Source organism: Salmo trutta, chromosome 12 (genome assembly GCF_901001165.1).
Source record: "Salmo trutta chromosome 12, fSalTru1.1, whole genome shotgun sequence".
In the NCBI taxonomy this organism is placed as follows: domain Eukaryota; kingdom Metazoa; phylum Chordata; class Actinopteri; order Salmoniformes; family Salmonidae; genus Salmo; species Salmo trutta.
The window spans coordinates 47,982,465-48,002,013 of NC_042968.1; the positions used below are offsets into that span (position 1 = coordinate 47,982,465).

The 19,549-nt window shown below is 49.0% G+C and overlaps 1 protein-coding gene across 7 annotated transcripts in view; it reads left to right on the forward strand.

Moving 5' to 3' along the window:
- Nucleotides 1–19,549, forward strand: part of LOC115203666 (b(0,+)-type amino acid transporter 1) — a 127,367-nt gene that overhangs the window by 73,595 nt on the left and 34,223 nt on the right. For 2 of the 7 annotated variants that reach the window (XM_029768582.1, XM_029768580.1), the window contains exons 2-4: nucleotides 1,870–1,942; nucleotides 7,835–7,984; nucleotides 15,665–15,805. The exons of 1 other annotated variant lie outside the window; for it this stretch is intronic. In XM_029768582.1, the coding sequence (XP_029624442.1) occupies nucleotides 15,671–15,805 (135 nt within the window). In that variant the 5' untranslated portion in view covers nucleotides 1,870–1,942; nucleotides 7,835–7,984; nucleotides 15,665–15,670. The remainder of the gene's footprint in view (nucleotides 1–1,869; nucleotides 1,943–7,834; nucleotides 7,985–15,664; nucleotides 15,806–19,549) is intronic. 4 more of the 7 variants (XM_029768584.1, XM_029768581.1, XM_029768585.1 and 1 more) reach the window with 2 other exon arrangements.

The following is a 19,549-nucleotide window of genomic DNA, read 5'->3' on the forward strand; positions in this document are numbered from 1 at the left end:
TTATTTATTTATCTTGCTCCTTTCCACCCCAGTATCTCTACTTGCACATTCATCTTCTGAACATGTACCATTCCAGTGTTTAATTGCTAAATTGTAATTATTTTGCCACTATGGCCTATTTATTGCCTTACCTCCCTAATCTTACTACATTTGCACACACTGTATATAGATTTTTCTATAAACAGTTGTCTTGCTACAAAATAGGAAAAACGCCAAGAGGGAAAAATACTTTTGCAAGGCACTGTTAGTAAAAATACAGTAAATAAAAGTAAAAAGTACTTAAGTCGATTTATTGGGTATCTGCACTTTACTATTTAGATTTTTGACAACTTTTACTTCACTACATTCCTAAAGAAAAGTATGTACTTTTTACTCCATACATTTTCCCTGACACCCAAAAGTACTCGCTAAATTTTGAATGCTTAGCAGGATAGGAAATGGTCCAATTCACACACTTATCAGGAGAACATCCCTGGTCATCCCTACTGACTCTGACCTGGAGGACTCACTAAAAAGAGAACATCCCTCAGCAAGCAATGCAGGTGTAGAAGCACGGTGGCTAGGAAAAACTCAGTAGAAAGGCCAGAAGCTAGGAAGAAACCTAGAGAGGAACCAGGCTATGAGGGGTGGCCAGTCCTCTTCTGGCTGTGCCGGGTGGAGATTATAACAGAACATGGCCAAGATGTTCAAATGTTCATAGATGACCAGCAGGGTCAAATAATAATAATCACAGTGGTTGTCGAGGGTGCAACAAGTCAGCACCTCAGGAGTAAATGTCAGTTGGCTTTTCATAGCCGATCATTGAGAGTATCTCTACTGCTGCTGCTGTCTCTAGAGAGTTGAAAACAGCAGGTCTGGGACAGGTAGCACGTCTGGTGAACAGGTCAGGGCTCCATAGCCACAGGCAGAACAGTTGAAACTGGAGCAGCAGCACGGCCAGGTGGACTGGGGACAGCAAGGAGTCATCATGTCAGGTAGTCCTGAGGCATGGTCCTAGGGCTCAGGTCCCCCGAGAGAGAGAGAGAGAAAGAAAGAAAGAAAGAGAGAAAGAGAGAAATAGAGAGAGCATACTTAAATTCACACAGGACACTGGAGAAATACTTCAGATATAACAGACTGACCCTAGCCCCCCAACACATAAACTACTGCAGCATAAATACTGGAGGCTGAGACAGGAGGGGTCAGGAGACACTGTGGCCCCATCCGATGATACCCCCGGACAGGGCCAACAGGCAGGATATAACCCCAGCCACTTTGCCAAAGCACAGCCCCCACACCACTAGAGGGATATCTTCAACCACCAACTTACCATCCTGAGACAAGGCCGAGTATAGCCCACAAATATCTCCGCCATGGCACAACCCAAGGGGTTGATGATATCCCTGGTCGTCCCTACTGCCTCTGATCTGGAGGACTCACTAAACACAAATGCTTTGTTTTTAAATCATGTCTTAGTGTTGGAGTGTGACCCTGTCTATCTGTAAATTAAAAAAATCAAAATCAAAATGGTGCCATCTGGTTTGCTTAAAAAAATGTATATATTTATTTTATTTTCAATTTATCAACTACATTTACTTTGATACTTCAATATATTTAAAACCAAATAACGTTTTACATTTACTCAAGTAGTATTTTACTGGGTGACTTTCACTTTTACTTTTTTCTATTAAGGGATCTTTATTTTTACTCAAGTATGACAATTGGGTACTTTTTCCACCACTGTGTGTGTGTGTGTGTGTGTGTGTGTGTGTGTGTGTGTGTGTGTGTGTGTGTGTGTGTGTGTGTGTGTGTGTGTGTGTGTGTGTGTGTGTGTGTGTGTGTGTGTGTGTGTCTGTGTAACCATTTCCAATGTGTGCATCTTTGTTTCAGCTTCCAGAGAGTTATCTGAAGACATCCCTGGGTTCCTGCATCAAACACAACTACAAACATTTCTACACAGGAGGTTAGTATCATTCCTATACAGGAGGAGGGTATCATTTCTATACAGGAGGCGGGTATCATTTCTATACAGGAGGTGGGTATCATTCCTATACAGGAGGTGGGTATCATTCCTATACAGGAGGTGGGTATCATTTCTACACAGGAGGTGGGTATCATTTCTATACAGGAGGTGGGTATCATTTCTATACAGGAGGAGGGTATCATTTCTATACAGGAGGTGGGTATCATTTCTATACAGGAGGTGGGTATCATTCCTATACAGGAGGTGGGTATCATTCCTATACAGGAGGTGGGTATCATTTCTACACAGGAGGTGGTATCATTTCTATACAGGAGGTGGGTATCATTTCAACACAGGAGGTGGGTATCATTTCTACACAGGAGGTGGTTATCATTTCAACACAGGAGGTGGGTATCATTTCTACACAGGAGGTGGGTATCATTTCTATACAGGAGGTGGGTATCATTTCTATAAAGGAGGAGGGTATCATTTCTATACAGGAGGTTGGTATCATTTCTATACAGGAGGAGGGTATCATTCCTATACAGGAGGAGGGTATCATTCCTATACAGGAGGAGGGTATCATTTCTATACAGGAGGTGGGTATCATTTCTATACAGGAGGTGGGCATAATTTCTATACAGGAGGTGGGTATCATTTCTATACAGGAGGAGGGTATCATTCCTATACAGGAGGTGGGTATCCAAGATTCTAGAGAGCATCCAATATTAGCCTGGTCACAGATCTGTTATATAAAGAGATCACCCAAAATTAGCCCCCCCCCCCCCCCCCCCCACAGAAACCCTATTATTTGTTACAATTGTAATAGATTGGGACATATTGTGGCAATGCAATGTAACCTCAGTGAAAAAGAAGAAACTGATATATTGTATGCATGTCCTGTGGTAACCGTTGTACTTGAAAGACCAAGAAACTAACATATGTGCATGGTGAAGGTTGAAGGGAAAGAGGTTGCAGCCCTGCTTGATTCCGACAGTATGTCAACCTTGGTCGTTGCAAACCTAGTGCCGACTCATAAACTAGATACAAGTCAGGATACCTGCCCGTACCCCACAGTCTTAGTGAGCATACAAACTGAGGACGGGCTGCTGGATTATGAGGATCGCGTGGTCCAGAAGATGGCGTATGGTATAATACTGGGCAGATACTTTCCTAACTTTGCGAGGTTAGGCCAAAAGAACGGCATATTTCAGAAGCCCAACACCCCTGACCAAGCAGGAAGTAACATGTAGCCCTCAACTAAAGCCAAGAAAAGAGAAGGTCTCCCAGGGACCAACCTCACAGGTGCTAGTAGGGGAGGATGAGGAAGAAGGGTCAGACCACGTCAATAACGGGCAGCCCGGTACTAGTGGGGCCGGGGTCCATCTAGATCCAGAGGGTGACAATCTAGAACCAATAGACCTGGCAGGGTCCCTGACTAATTTCGGGATGGCCAAGACCCAGGATCCAACCCAGCAGCAAGTCGGAGCAGATGTGCAAGTCGTAGATGGTACCCCCTTATATGATAGGACGATGCCTAATAGTTTAACCCACTTCATCATGAAAAAGGGTTTGGGGTACAGAGTCTCAAAAATAAGGGTTGATGTGGTAGAACAGTTGTTGGTCCCCACCCGGTACCGGAGAACAGTACTGGACCTAGCTCATGGGAATATTCTGGGGGGGACACCTTGGTATCGATAAAACCCGAGACTGGATTGTGAGGAGGTTTTACTGCCCAGGATTTCAGGCTGAGGTGGCTCGACATTGTGGAGAGTGCCCCGAGTGCCAGTTAACAGCTCCCCGACCAGCTGTTAGAAGCCTGTTAGTGCCACTCCCCATAATCAAAATGCCATTTGAGAGGATAGCCAAGGATATAGTGGGCCCGCTACCCAAATCCGCAAGAGGTTACCAATACATTCTAGTCATCCTAAATTACGCCACTCGCTACACAGAAGCCATTCCCCTTCGGACGATGGCTTCCAAAAATATCGCCAAGGAAGTGTTTAGTGCTCCTGTTCACCAGGGTAGGGATTCCAAAGGAGGGCCTTACTGACCAGGGGACCCCCTTTATGTCCCACCTTATGGCGGACCTTTGTAAGATGTGGCAGGTGAAACAGTTGAGGACATTGGTTTACCATCCGCAGACGGACGGGATAATTGAGAGATTCAACCTCACCCTGAAGTCAATGCTCAGGAAGGTAATTGATAAGGATGGAATGAACTGGGATTGCATGTTGCCGTATCTGATGTTTTCCATTAGAGATGTTCCCCAAGCCTCGCTGGGGTTTTCACCCTTTGAGCTGGTATATGGGAGGCACCCCCGGGGAATCTTAGACATCGCCCGAGAAACCTGGGAGCACCAATCCACCTCTTATACTACTGTTATAGAGCACATCACGGCATCACAAGACAGGATAGCCACAGTCACGCCCATCGTCAGCGAGCACAAGAGCACCACCGGCACACTTATAACCGGCAGGCTACCCTGAGAGAATTTCAACCGGGAAATAAGCTGTTAGTGCTGGTCCCCACGTCAGAGTGTAAACTACTAGCCACATGGAAAGGACCGTATGAAGTGCTGGAGCGAATAGAAGCCAGGTCGTCGGCCCCCGGAACAAATCTATCACATTAACCGGTTAAAAGCATGGGGAGAGAGAGAGAAACACAATGTCACGTACCCCATACTCACTCAGGAGGCAGTCGAAGTGCATGTTTCACCTACTCTGTCCCCAGCACAAGTACAGGAAGTATAGACCCTGGTTTATAAAAACAAAGATGTGTTTTCAGGGATACCAGGCCGAACTGAGGTTACGGCTCATGACATTGTTTCCCTACCAGGGAGAAAATTAAGCATGAGGCCGTATCGGGTACCCGAGGCTCGACGAGCCGCGATTGGAGCAGAGAAAAATGTTGACAGATGGAGTGGTTGAAGAGTCACATAGGGAGTGGTCTAGTCCAACTGTGATGGTCTCCAAGCCTGATGGGTCTAGGCGGTTATGAAATGATTTTCAGAAGGTAAATTAAATCTCCAAGTGTGATGCCTACCCCATGCCCCCCGAGTAGATGAACTGCTGGAGAAAACTGGTAACGCTCGGTACGTTACGACCCTGGTTACTGGCAAATTCCTCTGACCCCCAGAGCCAAAGAAAAGACAGCATTTGCAACCCCTGACGGTTTGTTTCATTACACCGTCATGCCATTCGGCTTACGCAGCGACCCACCTTTCAACGGCTAATGGACCAAGTCCTAAAACCGCACAGAACTTACGCTCAGATGACGTATGGATCTACAGCCCAGATTGGGAATCTCACTTACCCCAGGGTACAGGCAGCGCTAGATGCCCTTAGAAAGGCAGAGCTCACGGCGAACCCTGCCAAATGTTACGTGGGGTTAGAGGAAACCGAGTATCTGGGATACACCGCGGGAAGAGGGTTAATCAAATCCCAACTGAAGAAGGTTGAGGCAATTAGAGGATGGCCGAGACCAGTAAATAAGAAGCAGGTTCGAGCCTTCCTAGGGTTGACCGGTTACGACCGGAAGTTCATCCCAATTTATGTCACAGTGGCCGCCCCACTCACTGACATGACTGGAGCCAGAGGGCCAAACATGGTCAAGTGGGATGAAAGGACCACCAAAGCATTTAGGACATTACAGGAGGCCCTCTGCTGTAATCCAGTGCTGGTGGTACCAGACTTTGAGAGAGAGTTCGTGGTTCAGACGGATGCCTCAGAGGTTGGCTTGGGAGCCATGCTCTCCCAAGAGGTAGAAGGGGTGGAACACCCCATCCTGTTTTTAAGCAGGAAGCTGGAACCACGGGAAACCAACTACTCAGTCGTTGAGAAAGATTAGCTGGCAGTAAAGGAGGCCCTAGAAAGCATAAAATACTACCTGCTAGGGCGCCACCTCACCCTCATCAGTGACCATGCACCACTCACCTGGATGCATAGGGCTAAAGAGAAGAACGCTCGGGTGATGCGGTGGTTTTTGAGTCTCCAACCGTTTCACTTTGATGAAATGGGAAATGTGGATGGGTTATACCGCATGCATGACTATTTTTCTGCGGTAACCCGACCTCGGTGGTCGAAGCTAGGGGGAGATGTGTGGCAAAAGAAGGGGGCCGAGTGATAAATGGTAGATATGTGAGGGCAGAACTAATAAACGGGCTCTGCCCTATCACTAAAATGCCCCCCCGACCAGAACTACAGATCACAAAATGGCCAACCACCAAAAACTCCAATCTCCAGAAGCAAGGGGAACGCTCAGAAGGTGGGGCTGACCCACAGATAAGGGGTCAAGACAAACCAGGAAGAGAGAGAGGAAAGGGTTGGGGGATCTGTGAACCATAGAGGAAGAGGAAGTGACAATATATACTGCTCAAAAAAATAAAGGGAACACTTAAACAACACATCCTAGATCTGAATGAAAGAAATAATCTTATTAAATACTTTTTTCTTTACATAGTTGAATGTGCTGACAACAAAATCACACAAAAATAAATAATGGAAATCCAATTTATCAACCCATTGAGGTCTGGATTTGGAGTCACACTCAAAATGAAAGTGGAAAACCACACTACAGGCTGATCCAACTTTGATGTAATGTCCTTAAAACAAGTTAAAATGAGGCTCAGTAGTGTGTGTGGCCTCCACGTGCCGGTATGACCTCCCTACAACGCCTGGGCATGCTCCTGATTAAGTGGCTCCTGGACAGTCTGTGGTGCAACGTGGCATTGGTGGATGGAGCGAGACATGATGTCCCAGATGTGCTCAATTGGATTCAGGTCTGGGGAACGGGCGGGCCAGTCCATAGCATCAATGCCTTCCTCTTGCAGGAACTGCTGACACACTCCAGCCACATGAGGTCTAGCATTGTCTTGCATTAGGAGGAACCCAGGGCCAACCGCACCAGCATATGGTCTCACAAGGGGTCTGAGGATCTCATCTCGGTACCTAATGGCAGTCAGGCTACCTCTGACTAGCACATGGTGGGCTGTGCGGCCCCCCAAAGAAATGCCACCCCACACCATGACTGACCCACCGCCAAACCGGTCATGCTGGAGGATGTTGCAGGCAGCAGAACGTTCTCCACGTCGTCTCCAGACTCTGTCACGTCTGTCACGTGCTCAGTGTGAACCTGCTTTCATCTGTGAAGAGCACAGGGCGCCAGTGGCGAATTTGCCAATCTTGTTGTTCTCTGGCAAATGCCAAACGTCCTGCACGGTGTTGGGCTGTAAGCACAACCCCCACCTGTGGACGTCGGGCCCTCATACCACCCTCATGGAGTCTGTTTCTGACCGTTTGAGCAGACACATGCACATTTGTGGCCTGCTGGAGGTCATTTTGCAGGGCTCAGGCAGTGCTTCTCCTGCTCCTCCTTGCACAAAGGCGGAGGTAGCAGTCCTGCTGCTGGGTTGTTGCCCTCCTACGGCCTCCTCCACGTCTCCTGATGTACTGGCTTGTTTCCTGGTAGCGCCTCCATGCTCTTGACACTACACTGACAAACACAGCAAACCTTCTTGCCACAGCTCGCATTGATGTGCCATCCTGGATGAGCTGCACTACCTGAGCCACTTGTGTGGGTTGTAGACTCCGTCTCATGCTACCACTAGAGTGAAAGCACCGCCAGCATTCAAAAGTGACCAAAACATCAGCCAGGAAGCATAGGAACTGAGAAGTGGTCTGTGGTCCCCACCTGCAGAACCACTCCTTTATTGGGGGTGTCTTGCTAATTGCCTATAATTTCCACCTGTTGTCTATTCCATTTGCACAACAGCATGTGAAATTTATTGTCAATCAGAGTCGCTTCCTAAGTGGACAGTTTGATTTCACAGAAGTGTGATTGACTTGGAGTTACATTGTGTTGTTTAAGTGTTCCCTTTATTTTTTTGAGCAGTGTATATCAGTTGGATTTACTGTGTATGACCTGAACTGTTTGGACTTACCTATTGGCATTTGGACCTGGAAGCGATTCGTGTACCGAAACCTGCTAACCTTGACCACGCCTGCGGCCTGTGCAGACCAGGACAGAGAAACCAACATACAGGTACTGTTCTGTTCGAAAGAACTCTCATTCTGGGGTGATTTTGGTGACTGTCTCCCGCTTAATTTGTCACAATATATTGAACCTTTTATTTAGCCAGGGAGTCATGCTGAGACCACGGTCTCTTTTCCAGATGAATCCTACCTGAACACATCAATAAACAATTACACTAAATGATCAAAAGTATGTGGGACCCCTGCTTCTTCAACATTTCATTACAAAATCATCAGCATTTAATATAGAGTTGGTCCCCCACTTTGCTGCTATAACAGCCTCCACTCTTCTGGGAAGGCTTTCCACTAGATGTTGGTACATTGCTGCGGGGACTTGCTTCCATTCAGCCATATGAGCATTAGTGAGGTCGGGCGATTAGGCCTGGCTCTCAGTCGGCGTTACAATTCATTTTTACACACTTCAGCACTGGGCGGCCCCATTCTGTGAGCTTGTGTGGACTACCACTGCATGGCTGAGCCGTTGTTGCTCCTAGACATTTTCACTTCACAATAACAGCACATGCAGTTAACCGGGGGCAGCTCTAGCAGGGCAGAAATTTGACGAACTGACTTGTTGGAAAGGTGGCATCCTGAGACGGTGCCACGTTGAAAGTCGCTGAGTTTTCCAGTTCTGGCCCATCTACTGCCAATGTTTGTCTATTGAGATTGTATGGCTGTGTGCTCGATTTTGTATACACCCGTCATCAACAGGTGTGGCTGAAAAACCAGAATCCACTAATTTGAAGGGGTGTCCACATACTTTTAACAATAGTGTATCATGAAGTAAAGCTATATAGGGAATAGGGTGCCATTTGACTCTGGTCGACAGTAGTGCCCTATATAGAGAATAGGGTGCCATTTGACTCTGGTCAACAGTAGTGCACTATATAGGGAACAGGGTGCCATTTGACTCTGGTCAACAGTAGTGCACTATATAGGGAATAGGGTGCCATTTGGGATGTCCCTGGTCTTAAGTAGTGCACTATATCGGGAACAGGGTGCCATTTGACTCTGGTCTACAGTAGTGCGCTATTTAGGGAATAGGGTGCCATTTGACTCTGGTCAACAGTAGTGCCCTATATAGAGAATAGGGAGCCATTTTGGGATGCAGCTGTGAGTTGTTTTCCAGAGCATACCTCATCAGAACCGGACTTATGTGATATAAGTGATATGTGGTTTAATATGAATGTTCATATTTCCCTTTCAAGGCGATTTTATACGCATCTCGATTTGTTAGAGGAACAAATCAATGTGATTCGGTTAGTTTCGATACGATGAACAACATTTTTGTTGTTGCATGTACACACATTTTCCATTTAACATGAATATCTGCTGCTGATTTGGAGCTCATGAGCTGGGGCCTCCTCTGAGCTGGGCCCTCCTCTGAGCTGGGGCCCTCCTCTGAGCCGGGCCCTCCTCTGAGCCGGGGCCCTCCTCTGAGCCGGGCCCCTCCTCTGAGCCGGGGCCCTCCTCTGAGCCGGGGCCTCCTGTGAGCCGGGGCCTCCTCTGAGCCGGGGCCTCCTCTGAGCCGGGGCCTCCTCTGAGCTGGGCCATCTCCTATTAGAATATGGATAGGTCTACCTGCTGCCTCTCATTGGCTAGAACAGCTGTCTCCCACACTGTTCACACAGCTGTAATCTGACAGTCATATCCAGGTACAGAACAGTTTGATAGGAGAGGCCACATCACTTCAGTCACTACAGATAACAGGTACTTAGGAATAAAAGCATATTTTTATTTTACCTTTTATTTAACTAGGCAGGTCAGTTAAGAACAAATTCTTATTTTACAATGACGGCCTAGGAACAGTGGGTTAAACTGCCTTGTTCAGGGGGCAGAACGACAGATTTGTAACTTGTCAGCTCAGGGATTCGAACTTCCAACCTTTCGATTACTAGTCCAACGCTCTAACCACTAGGCTACCCTGCCGCCCCTCCACTCTAACCACTAGGCTACCCTGCCGCCTCTACACTCTAACCACTAGGCTACCCTGCCGCCTCCATACTCTAACCAGTCGGCTACCCTGCCGCCTCTACGCTCTAACCACTAGGCTACCCTGCCGCCTCTACACTCTAACCACTAGGCTACCCTGCCACCCCTCCACTCGAACCACTAGGCTACCCTGCCGCCCCTCCACTCTAACCACTAGGCTACCTGCCGCCTCTACGCTCTAACCACTAGGCTATCCTGCCGCCCCTCCACTCTAACCACTAGGCTACCCTGCCAACCCTCCACTGTAACCACTAGGCTACCCTGCCGCCCCTAAACTCTAACCACTAGGCTACCCTGCCACCCCTCCACTCTAACCACTAAGCTACCTGCATCCCCTCCACTCTAACCACTAGGCTACCCTGCCGCCCCTCCACTCTAACCACTAGGCTACCCTGCCGCCCCTCCACTCTAACCACTAGGCTACCCTGCCACCTCTGCACTCTAACCACTAGGCTAACCTGCCAACCCTCCACTCTAACCACTAGGCAACCCTGCCACCTCTACACTCTAACCACCAGGCTACCCTGCCACCTTTACACTCTAACAACTAGGCTACCCTGCCACCTCTGCACTCTAACCACAAGGCTACCTGCCGCCCCTCCACTCTGCCCACTAGGCTACCTGCTTCCACTCTAACCACTAGGCTACCTGCCTCCACTCTAACCACTAGGCTACCTGCCGCCCCTCCACTCTAACCACTAGGCTACCTGCTGCCCCTCCACTCTAAACACTAGGCTACCCTGCCACCCCTCCACTCTAACCACTAGGCTACCTGCCGCCCCTCCACTCTAACCACTAGGCTACCCTTCCGCCCCTCCACTCTAACCACTAGGCTACCTGCCACCCCTCCACTCTAACCACTAGGCTACCCTTCCGCCCCTCCACTCTAACCACTAGTCTACCTGCCGCCCCTCCACTCTAACCGCTAGGCTACCCAGCCGCCTCTACACTCTAACCGCTAGGCTACCCTGCCGCCTCTACACTCTAACCGCTAGGCTACCCTGCCACCTCTACCCTCTAACCGCTAGGCTACCCTGCCACCTTTACACTCTAACCACTAGGCTACCTGCTCTAACCACTAGGCTACCCTGCCGCCCCTCCACTCTAACCACTAGGCTACCTGCCGCCTCTACGCTCTAAGCACTAGGCTACCCTGCCGCCCCTAAACTCTAACCACTAGGCTACCCTGCCGCCCCTCCACTCTAACCACTAGGCTACCTGCCTCCCCTCCACTCTAACCACTAGGCTACCCTGCCGCCCCTCCACTCTAACCACTAGGCTACCTGCCTCCCCTCCACTCTAACCACTAGGCTACCCTGCCACCTCTACACTCTAACCACTAGGCTACCCTGCCAACCCTCCACTCTAACCACTAGGCTACCCTGCCACCTCTACACTCTAACCACCAGGCTACCCTGCCACCTTTACACTCTAACCACTAGGCTACCTGCCGCCTCTACACTCTAACCACTAGGCTACCTGCCGCCCCTCCACTCTGCCAACTAGGCTACCTACCACCTCTACACTCTAAACACTAGGCTACCCTGCCGCCCCTCCACTCTAACCACTAGGATACCTGCCGCCCCTCCACTCTAACCACTAGGCTACCCTTCCGCCCCTCCACTCTAACCACTAGTCTACCTGCCGCCCCTCCACTCTAACCACTAGGCTACCCTGCCGCCTCTACACTCCAACCGCTAGGCTACCCTGCCGCCTCTACACTCTAACCGCTAGGCTACCCTGCCACCTCTACCCTCTAACCGCTAGGCTACCCTGCCTCCCCTCCACTCTAACCACTAGGCTACCTGCTCTAACCACTAGGCTACCCTGCCGCCCCTCCACTCTAACCACTAGGCTACCCTGCCTCCCCTCCACTCTAACCACTAGGCTACCCTGCCAACCCTCCACTCTAACCACTAGGCTACCCTGCCACCTCTACACTCTAACCACCAGGCTACCCTGCCACCTCTACACTCTAACCACCAGGCTACCCTGCCACCTTTACACTCTAACCACTAGGCTACCTGCCGCCTCTACACTCTAACCACTAGGCTACCTGCCGCCCCTCCACTCTGCCCACTAGGCTACCTACCACCTCTACACTCTAAACACTAGGCTACCCTGCCGCCCCTCCACTCTAACCACTAGGCTACCTGCCGCCCCTCCACTCTAACCACTAGGCTACCCTTCCGCCCCTCCACTCTAACCACTAGGCTACCTGCCGCCCCTCCACTCTAACCACTAGGCTACCCTGCCGCCTCTACACTCTAACCGCTAGGCTACCCTGCCGCCTCTACACTCTAACCGCTAGGCTACCCTGCCACCTCTACCCTCTAACCGCTAGGCTACCCTGCCTCCCCTCCACTCTAACCACTAGGCTACCTGCTCTAACCACTAGGCTACCCTGCCGCCCCTCCACTCTAACCACTAGGCTACCCTGCCTCCCCTCCACTCTAACCACTAGGCTACCTGCCTCCCCTCCACTCTAACCACTAGGCTACCTGCCGCCCCTCCACTCTAACCACTAGGCTACCTGCCGCCCCTCCACTCTAACCACTAGGCTACCTGCCTCCCCTCCACTCTAACCACTAGGCTACCTGCCTCCCCTCCACTCTAACCACTAGGCTACCTGCCGTCCCTACACTCTAACCGCTAGGCTACCTGCCGCCCCTCCACTCTAACCACTAGGCTACCTGCCTCCCCTCCACTCTAACCACTAGGCTACCTGCCTCCACTCTAACCACTAGGCTACCCTGCCGCCTCTACACTCTAACCACTAGGCTACCCTGCCACCCCTCCACTCTAACCACTAGGCTACCCTGCCACCCCTCCACTCTAACCACTAGGCTACCCTGCCGCCTCTACACTCTAACCACTAGGCTACCCTGCCGCCTCTACACTCTAACCACTAGGCTATCCTGCCGCCCCATATGAGTCGAAGGGATTTGTAACATTGGAATCGGTTTTTATGAACGATGCTTAATAATTTGGTTCAGTTTGGACTCCCGCTGACAGATGCACTGGGAACTGAAACATTTTGAACCAGGAACGAACTTTATCCTGTAAATCTTTTAATTATATCACTTAAATCATAGGGATGTAATCTGCTGAGAGACGGATGGACATACAGACAGACAAGAGGACGAGTGACTCATTGACACACACTCAGTACTGTATTTACTGTGGCAGAGTCATGAATAGCACCCTATTCCCTATGTAGTGCACTACTGTTGACCTGGTTCCATAGGGCCCTGGTCAAAAGTAGTGCACTGTGTAGTGAATAGGGTTCCATTTAGTACGCAGGACTGTGTTTACTGCCCCTGGCGCCAGCCTGCCTGTTGCTAACCCACAGCCACATAATCAATATACTAAAACACTGAAACAGAATGACTAGGGAATAGGGTGTCTGTTAGGATACAGACCCTCAGTCTTTAGACCAGGGCCCATAGGGAATAGGGTGTCTGTTAGGATACAGACCCTCAGTCTTTAGACCAGGGCCCATAGGGAATAGGGTGTCTGTTCAGGATACAGACCCTCCGTCTTTAGACCAGGGCCCATAGGGAATAGGGTGTCTGTTAGGATACAGATCCTCAGTTGTGGCTACGGTTACCAGGACAGATAGTAGGGTGACATCAGACAGTCAGATAGAGAGACATACAGATGGTAGGGTGACATCCTGATCCTCTCAACCAGCTTCATGAGGTAGTCACCTGGAATGCATTTCAATTAACAGGTTTGCCTTGTTAAAAGTTAATTTGTGGAATTTCGTTCCTTAATGCGTTTGAGCCAATCGGTTGTGTTGTGACAAGGTAGGGGTGGTATACAGAAGTTAGCCCTATTTGGTAAAAGACCAAGTCCATATTATGGCAAGAACAGCTCAAATAAGCAAAGAGAAATGACAGTTCATCAATACTTTAAGACATGAAGGTCAGTCAATCCAGAACATTTCAAGAACTTTTCAAGTTTCTTCAAGTGCAGTTGCAAAAACCATCCAGCGCTATGATGAAACTGGCTCTCATGAGGACCGCCACAGGAAAGGAAGACCCAGAGTTTCCTCTGCTGCAGAGGATAAGTTCATTAGTTACCAGCATCAGAAATTGATGCCCACATTAATGCTTCAGAGTTCAAGTAACAGACACATCTCAACATCAACTGTTCAGAGGAGACTTCGTGAATCAGACCTTCATGGTCGAATTGCTGCAAAGAAACCACTACTAAAGGACACCAATAAGAAGAACAGACTTGCTTGGGCCAAGAAACACGAGCAATGGACATTAGACTGGTGAAAATCTGTTCTTTGGTCTGATGTGAGATTTTTGGTTCCAAGTGCCGTGTCTTTGTGAGACGCAGAGTAGGTGAACGGATGATCTCCGCATGTGTGGTTCTCAACGTGAAGCATGGAGGAGGAGGTGTGATGGTGTGGCGGTGCTTTGCTGGTGACACTGTCAGTGATTTATTTAGAATTCAAGCCACATTTAACCAGCATGTCTACCACAGTATTCTGCAGCGATACGCCATCCCATCTGGTTCGGGCTTAGTGGGACTATCATTTGTTTTTCAACAGGACGATGACCCAACACACCTCCAGGATGTGTAAGGGCTATTTGACCAAGAAGGAGAGTGATGGAGTGCTGCATCAGATGACCTGGCCTCCACAATCACGCGACCTCAACCCAATTGAGTGAAGGAAAAGCCTCCAACAAGTGCTCAGCATATGTGGGAACTCCTTCAAAACTGTTGGAAAAACATTCCAAGTGAAACTGGTTGAGAGAATGCCCAGAGTGTGCGTAGCTATCAAGGCAAAGATTCTCAAATAAAAAATATACTTTGACTTGTTTAACACTTTTTTTTGGTTACTACATGATTCATATGTGTTATTTCATAGTTTTGATGTTTTCACTATTATTCTAAATCGTAGAAAATAGTAAAATAAAAATAATAATAATAATAAGTTGCTGTGTCCAAACGTTTGACTGGTGCTGTACATCACACTACATAAAGAGAGACCTAAGACAGCAACACAACATGGCAGCAACACAGCATGGCAGCAACACAACATGGCAGCAACACAGCATGGCAGCAACACAACATGGTAGCAACACAGCATGGCAGCAACACAGCATGGCAGCAACACAACATGGTAGCAACACAGCATGGCAGCAACACAGCATGGCAGCAACACAGCATGGCAGCAACACAGCATGGCAGCAACACAGCATGGCAGCAACACAACATGGTAGCAACACAGCATGGCAGCAACACAGCATGGCAGCAGCACAACATGGCAGCAACACAGCATGGCAGCAACACAACATGGCAGCAACACAGCATGGCAGCAACACAGCATGGCAGCAGCACAACATGGCAGCAGCACAACATGGCAGCAACACAACATGGCAGCAGCACAACATGGCAGAAGCACAACATGGCAGCAACACAAAACATGGTACAAACATAGTTGGACACAGACAACAGCACAAAGGGCAAGAAGGTAGAGACAACAATATATCATGCGAAGCAGCCACAACTGTCTGTAAAAGTCCATGATTGAGTCTTTGAATGAAAATGAGTTGATGAGAACTGAGTCTGTCCTCTTAACATTGTCCTCGTGTGTGTGTGTGTGTGTGTGTGTGTGTGTGTGTGTGTGTGTGTGTGTGTGTGTGTGTGTGTGTGTGTGTGTGTGTGTGTGTGTGAGCAGGGTGACATGGACGAGGACAGTGTGAGGAAGAGGAAGGACATGTTTAATGGAGGCCCCGCCACCGGCCCAACCTCCAATATGTCTGCCTCCCACTCCAAGCCTGCTGAGGAGGAAGTGAAGGCTACCGTGCTACAGAAGGAGGTGGGGAATGTAGAGGACAGTACGTGTGTTAGTCTGTCTGTCTCTCTCTCTCTCTGTGTGTGTGTGTAATGCCGGACAAAAGACCATTTTAAACCCGTCCCACTGCTCCTGCCGGGTCTACAGACATCCCCCAAACAAACAAAAAGCAACTCTCGGAGCATGCTGCACAACTGGTAAATAGCCTCCTTCAGATATGTCAGTCAGTCAGGTTTTATTTATTTATTTTATTTATTTCACCTTTATTTAACCAGGTAGGCAAGTTGAGAACAAGTTCTCATTTACAATTGCGAACTGGCCAAGATAAAGCAAAGCAGTTCGACAACATACAACAACACAGAGTTACACGTGGAGTAAAACAACATACAATCAGGTGGTGGCTTGCTGCCGGCGGAGACTTCTAGTGCAGTACCGTTGAAGGGTTCTGGCCGGTATTACAGAGCCAGCTAGAAGGATGAAGGAAGAAGCTAACGTTAAACAGAGTCTACCTCAGCAGCAGCAAAAACATACGTTACTAAAATGTACCCGAATGTCATACAAAGTAAAGATATCTTCCATACATAAATGACTCAAGTAAAAGTCACCACAGTAAAATACTACTTGAATAAAAGTCTAAAAGTATTTCGTTTTAAATATACTTAAGTATCAAAAGTAAATGTAACTGCTAAAATATACTTAAGGATCAAAAGTCAAAGTATAAATAATTCCATATTTTATATATTAAACTTATACAAACCATATTGCATCTTTTTTTTAATATATATTTTTTAATACGGATAGCCAGGGGCACACGCCAACACTCAGACATTATTTACAAACGAAATATTTGTGTTTAGTGAGTCCTCCAGATCAGAGTCAGTAGGGACGACCAGGGATGTTCTCTGTTTAGTGAGTCCTCCAGATCAGAGGCAGTAGGGAGGACCAGGGATGTTCTCTGTTTAGTGAGTCCTCCAGATCAGAGTCAGTAGGGATGACCAGGGATGTTCTCTGTTTAGTGAGTCCTCCAGATCAGAGGCAGTAGGGACGACCAGGGATGTTCTCTTGATAAGTGTGTGAATTGGACCATTTTCCTGTCAAAATGTAACGAGTACGTTTGGGTGTCAGGGAAAATGTATGGAGTAAAAAGTACATTATTTCCTTTAGGAATGTAGTGAAGTGAAAGTAGTCAAAAATTACAGATACCCCCAAAAAACACTGAATTAAAAATACTTTAAAGTACTACTTAAGTACTTTAAATCAATGACTATACATAAAGTATTTCACTGAGACAGACAGTGATGTGGTGCTCAGTGGTGAGGTTGAGGGAGACTAAGGGACGCTGTAATGTAAGAGGAAGCAGAGGAGACAGAGAGTAAGTAGAGAGGTTAGTACAGTGGAGAGACTGAGGGAGACAGTAATGTAGGAGGAAGCAGAGGAGACAGAGAGTAAGTAGAGAGGTTAGTACAGTGGAGAGACTGAAGGAGACAGAGAGAGAGGTTAGAACAGTAGGGAGGCTGAGGGAGACAGAGAGAGAGAGAGAGGTTAGTACAGTGGAGAGGCTGAGGGAGACAGAGAGAGGTTAGTACAGTGGAGAGGCTGAAGGAGACAGAGAGAGAGAGAGGTTAGTACAGTGGAGAGGCTGAGGGAGACAGAGAGAGGTTAGTACAGTGGGGAGGCTGAGGGAGACAGAGAGAGAGAGAGGTTAGTACAGTGGAGAGGCTGAAGGAGACAGAGAGAGAGGTTAGAACAGTAGGGAGGACCAGGGATGTTCTCTGTTTAGTGAGTCCTCCAGATCAGAGTCAGTAGGGACGACCAGAGGAGACAGAGAGTAAGTAGAGAGGTTAGTACAGTGGAGAGACTGAAGGAGACAGAGAGAGAGGTTAGAACAGTAGGGAGGCTGAGGGAGACAGAGAGAGAGAGAGAGGTTAGTACAGTGGAGAGGCTGAGGGAGACAGAGAGAGGTTAGTACAGTGGAGAGACTGAGGGAGACAGAGAGAGAGAGGTTAGTACAGTGGAGAGGCTGAAGGAGACAGAGTGAGGTTAGTACAGTAGGGAGGCTGAGGGAGACAGAGAGAGAGAGAGAGGTTAGTACAGTGGGGAGGCTGAGGGAGACAGAGAGAGAGAGAGGTTAGTACAGTGGGGAGGCTGAGGGAGACAGAGAGAGAGAGGTTAGAACAGTGGGGAGGCTGAGGGAGACAGAGAGAGAGAGAGAGGTTAGTACAGTGGGGAGGCTGAGGGAGACTGTAATGTAGGAGGAAGCAGAGGAGAGAGAGAGAGAGGTTAGTACAGTGGAGAGGCTGAGGGAGAGAGAGAGGTTAGTACAGTGGAGAGGCTGAGGGAGACAGAGAGAGGTTAGTACAGTGGGGAGGCTGAGGGAGACAGAGAGAGAGAGAGGTTAGTACAGTGGGGAGGCTGAGGGAGACAGAGAGAGGTTAGTACAGTGGAGAGGCTGAGGGAGACAGAGAGAGAGAGGTTAGTACAGTGGAGAGGCTGAAGGAGACAGAGAGAGAGGTTAGTACAGTGTAGAGGCTGAGGGAGACAGAGAGAGAGAGGTTAGTACAGTGGGGAGGCTGAGGGAGACAGAGAGAGAGAGGTTAGTACAGTGGGGAGGCTGAGGGAGACAGAGAGAGAGAGGTTAGTACAGTGGAGAGGCTGAGGGAGACAGAGAGAGAGGTTAGTACAGTGGAGAGCCTGAGGGAGACAGAGAGAGAGAGGTTAGTACAGTGGGGAGGCTGAGGGAGACAGAGAGAGAGAGAGGTTAGTACAGTGGGGAGGCTGAGGGAGACAGAGAGAGAGAGGTTAGTACAGTGGAGAGGCTGAGGGAGACAGAGAGAGAGAGGTTAGTACAGTGGAGAGGCTGAAGGAGACAGAGAGAGAGATTAGTACAGTGGGGAGGCTGAGGGAGACAGAGAGAGAGAGGTTAGTACAGTGGAGAGGCTGAGGGAGACAGAGAGAGAGAGAGGTTAGTACAGTGGAGAGGCTGAAGGAGACAGAGAGAGAGGTTAGTACAGTGGGGAGGCTGAGGGAGACAGAGAGAGAGAGGTTAGTACTGTGGGGAGGCTGAGGGAGACAGAGAGAGAGAGGTTAGTACTGTGGGGAGGCTGAGGGAGACTGTAATGTAGGAGGAAGCAGAGCAGACAGAGAGGAAGTAGAGAGGTTAGTACAGTGGGGAGGCTGAGGGAGACAGAGAGAGAGATTAGTAGAGTGGGGAGGCTGAGGGAGACAGAGAGAGAGAGGTTAGAACAGTGGAGAGGCTGATGGAGACAGAGAGAGAGATTAGTACAGTGGGGAGGCTGAGGGAGACAGAGAGAGAGAGGTTAGAACAGTGGGGAGGCTGAGGGAGACAGACAGAGAGGTTAGTACAGTGGGGAGGCTGAGGGAGACAGAGAGAGAGAGAGGTTAGTACAGTGGGGAGGCTGAGGGAGACAGAGAGAGAGAGAGGTTAGTACAGTGGGGAGGCTGAGGGAGACAGAGAGAGAGAGGTTAGAACAGTGGGGAGGCTGAGGGAGACAGAGAGAGAGAGTTTAGTACAGTGGAGAGGCTGAGGGAGAGAGAGAGGTTAGTACAGTGGAGAGGCTGAGGGAGACAGAGAGAGAGAGAGAGGTTAGTACAGTGGGGAGGCTGAGGGAGACTGTAATGTAGGAGGAAGCAGAGGAGAGAGAGAGAGAGGTTAGTACAGTGGAGAGGCTGAGGGAGAGAGAGAGGTTAGTACAGTGGAGAGGCTGAAGGAGACAGAGAGAGAGGTTAGTACAGTGGGGAGGCTGAGGG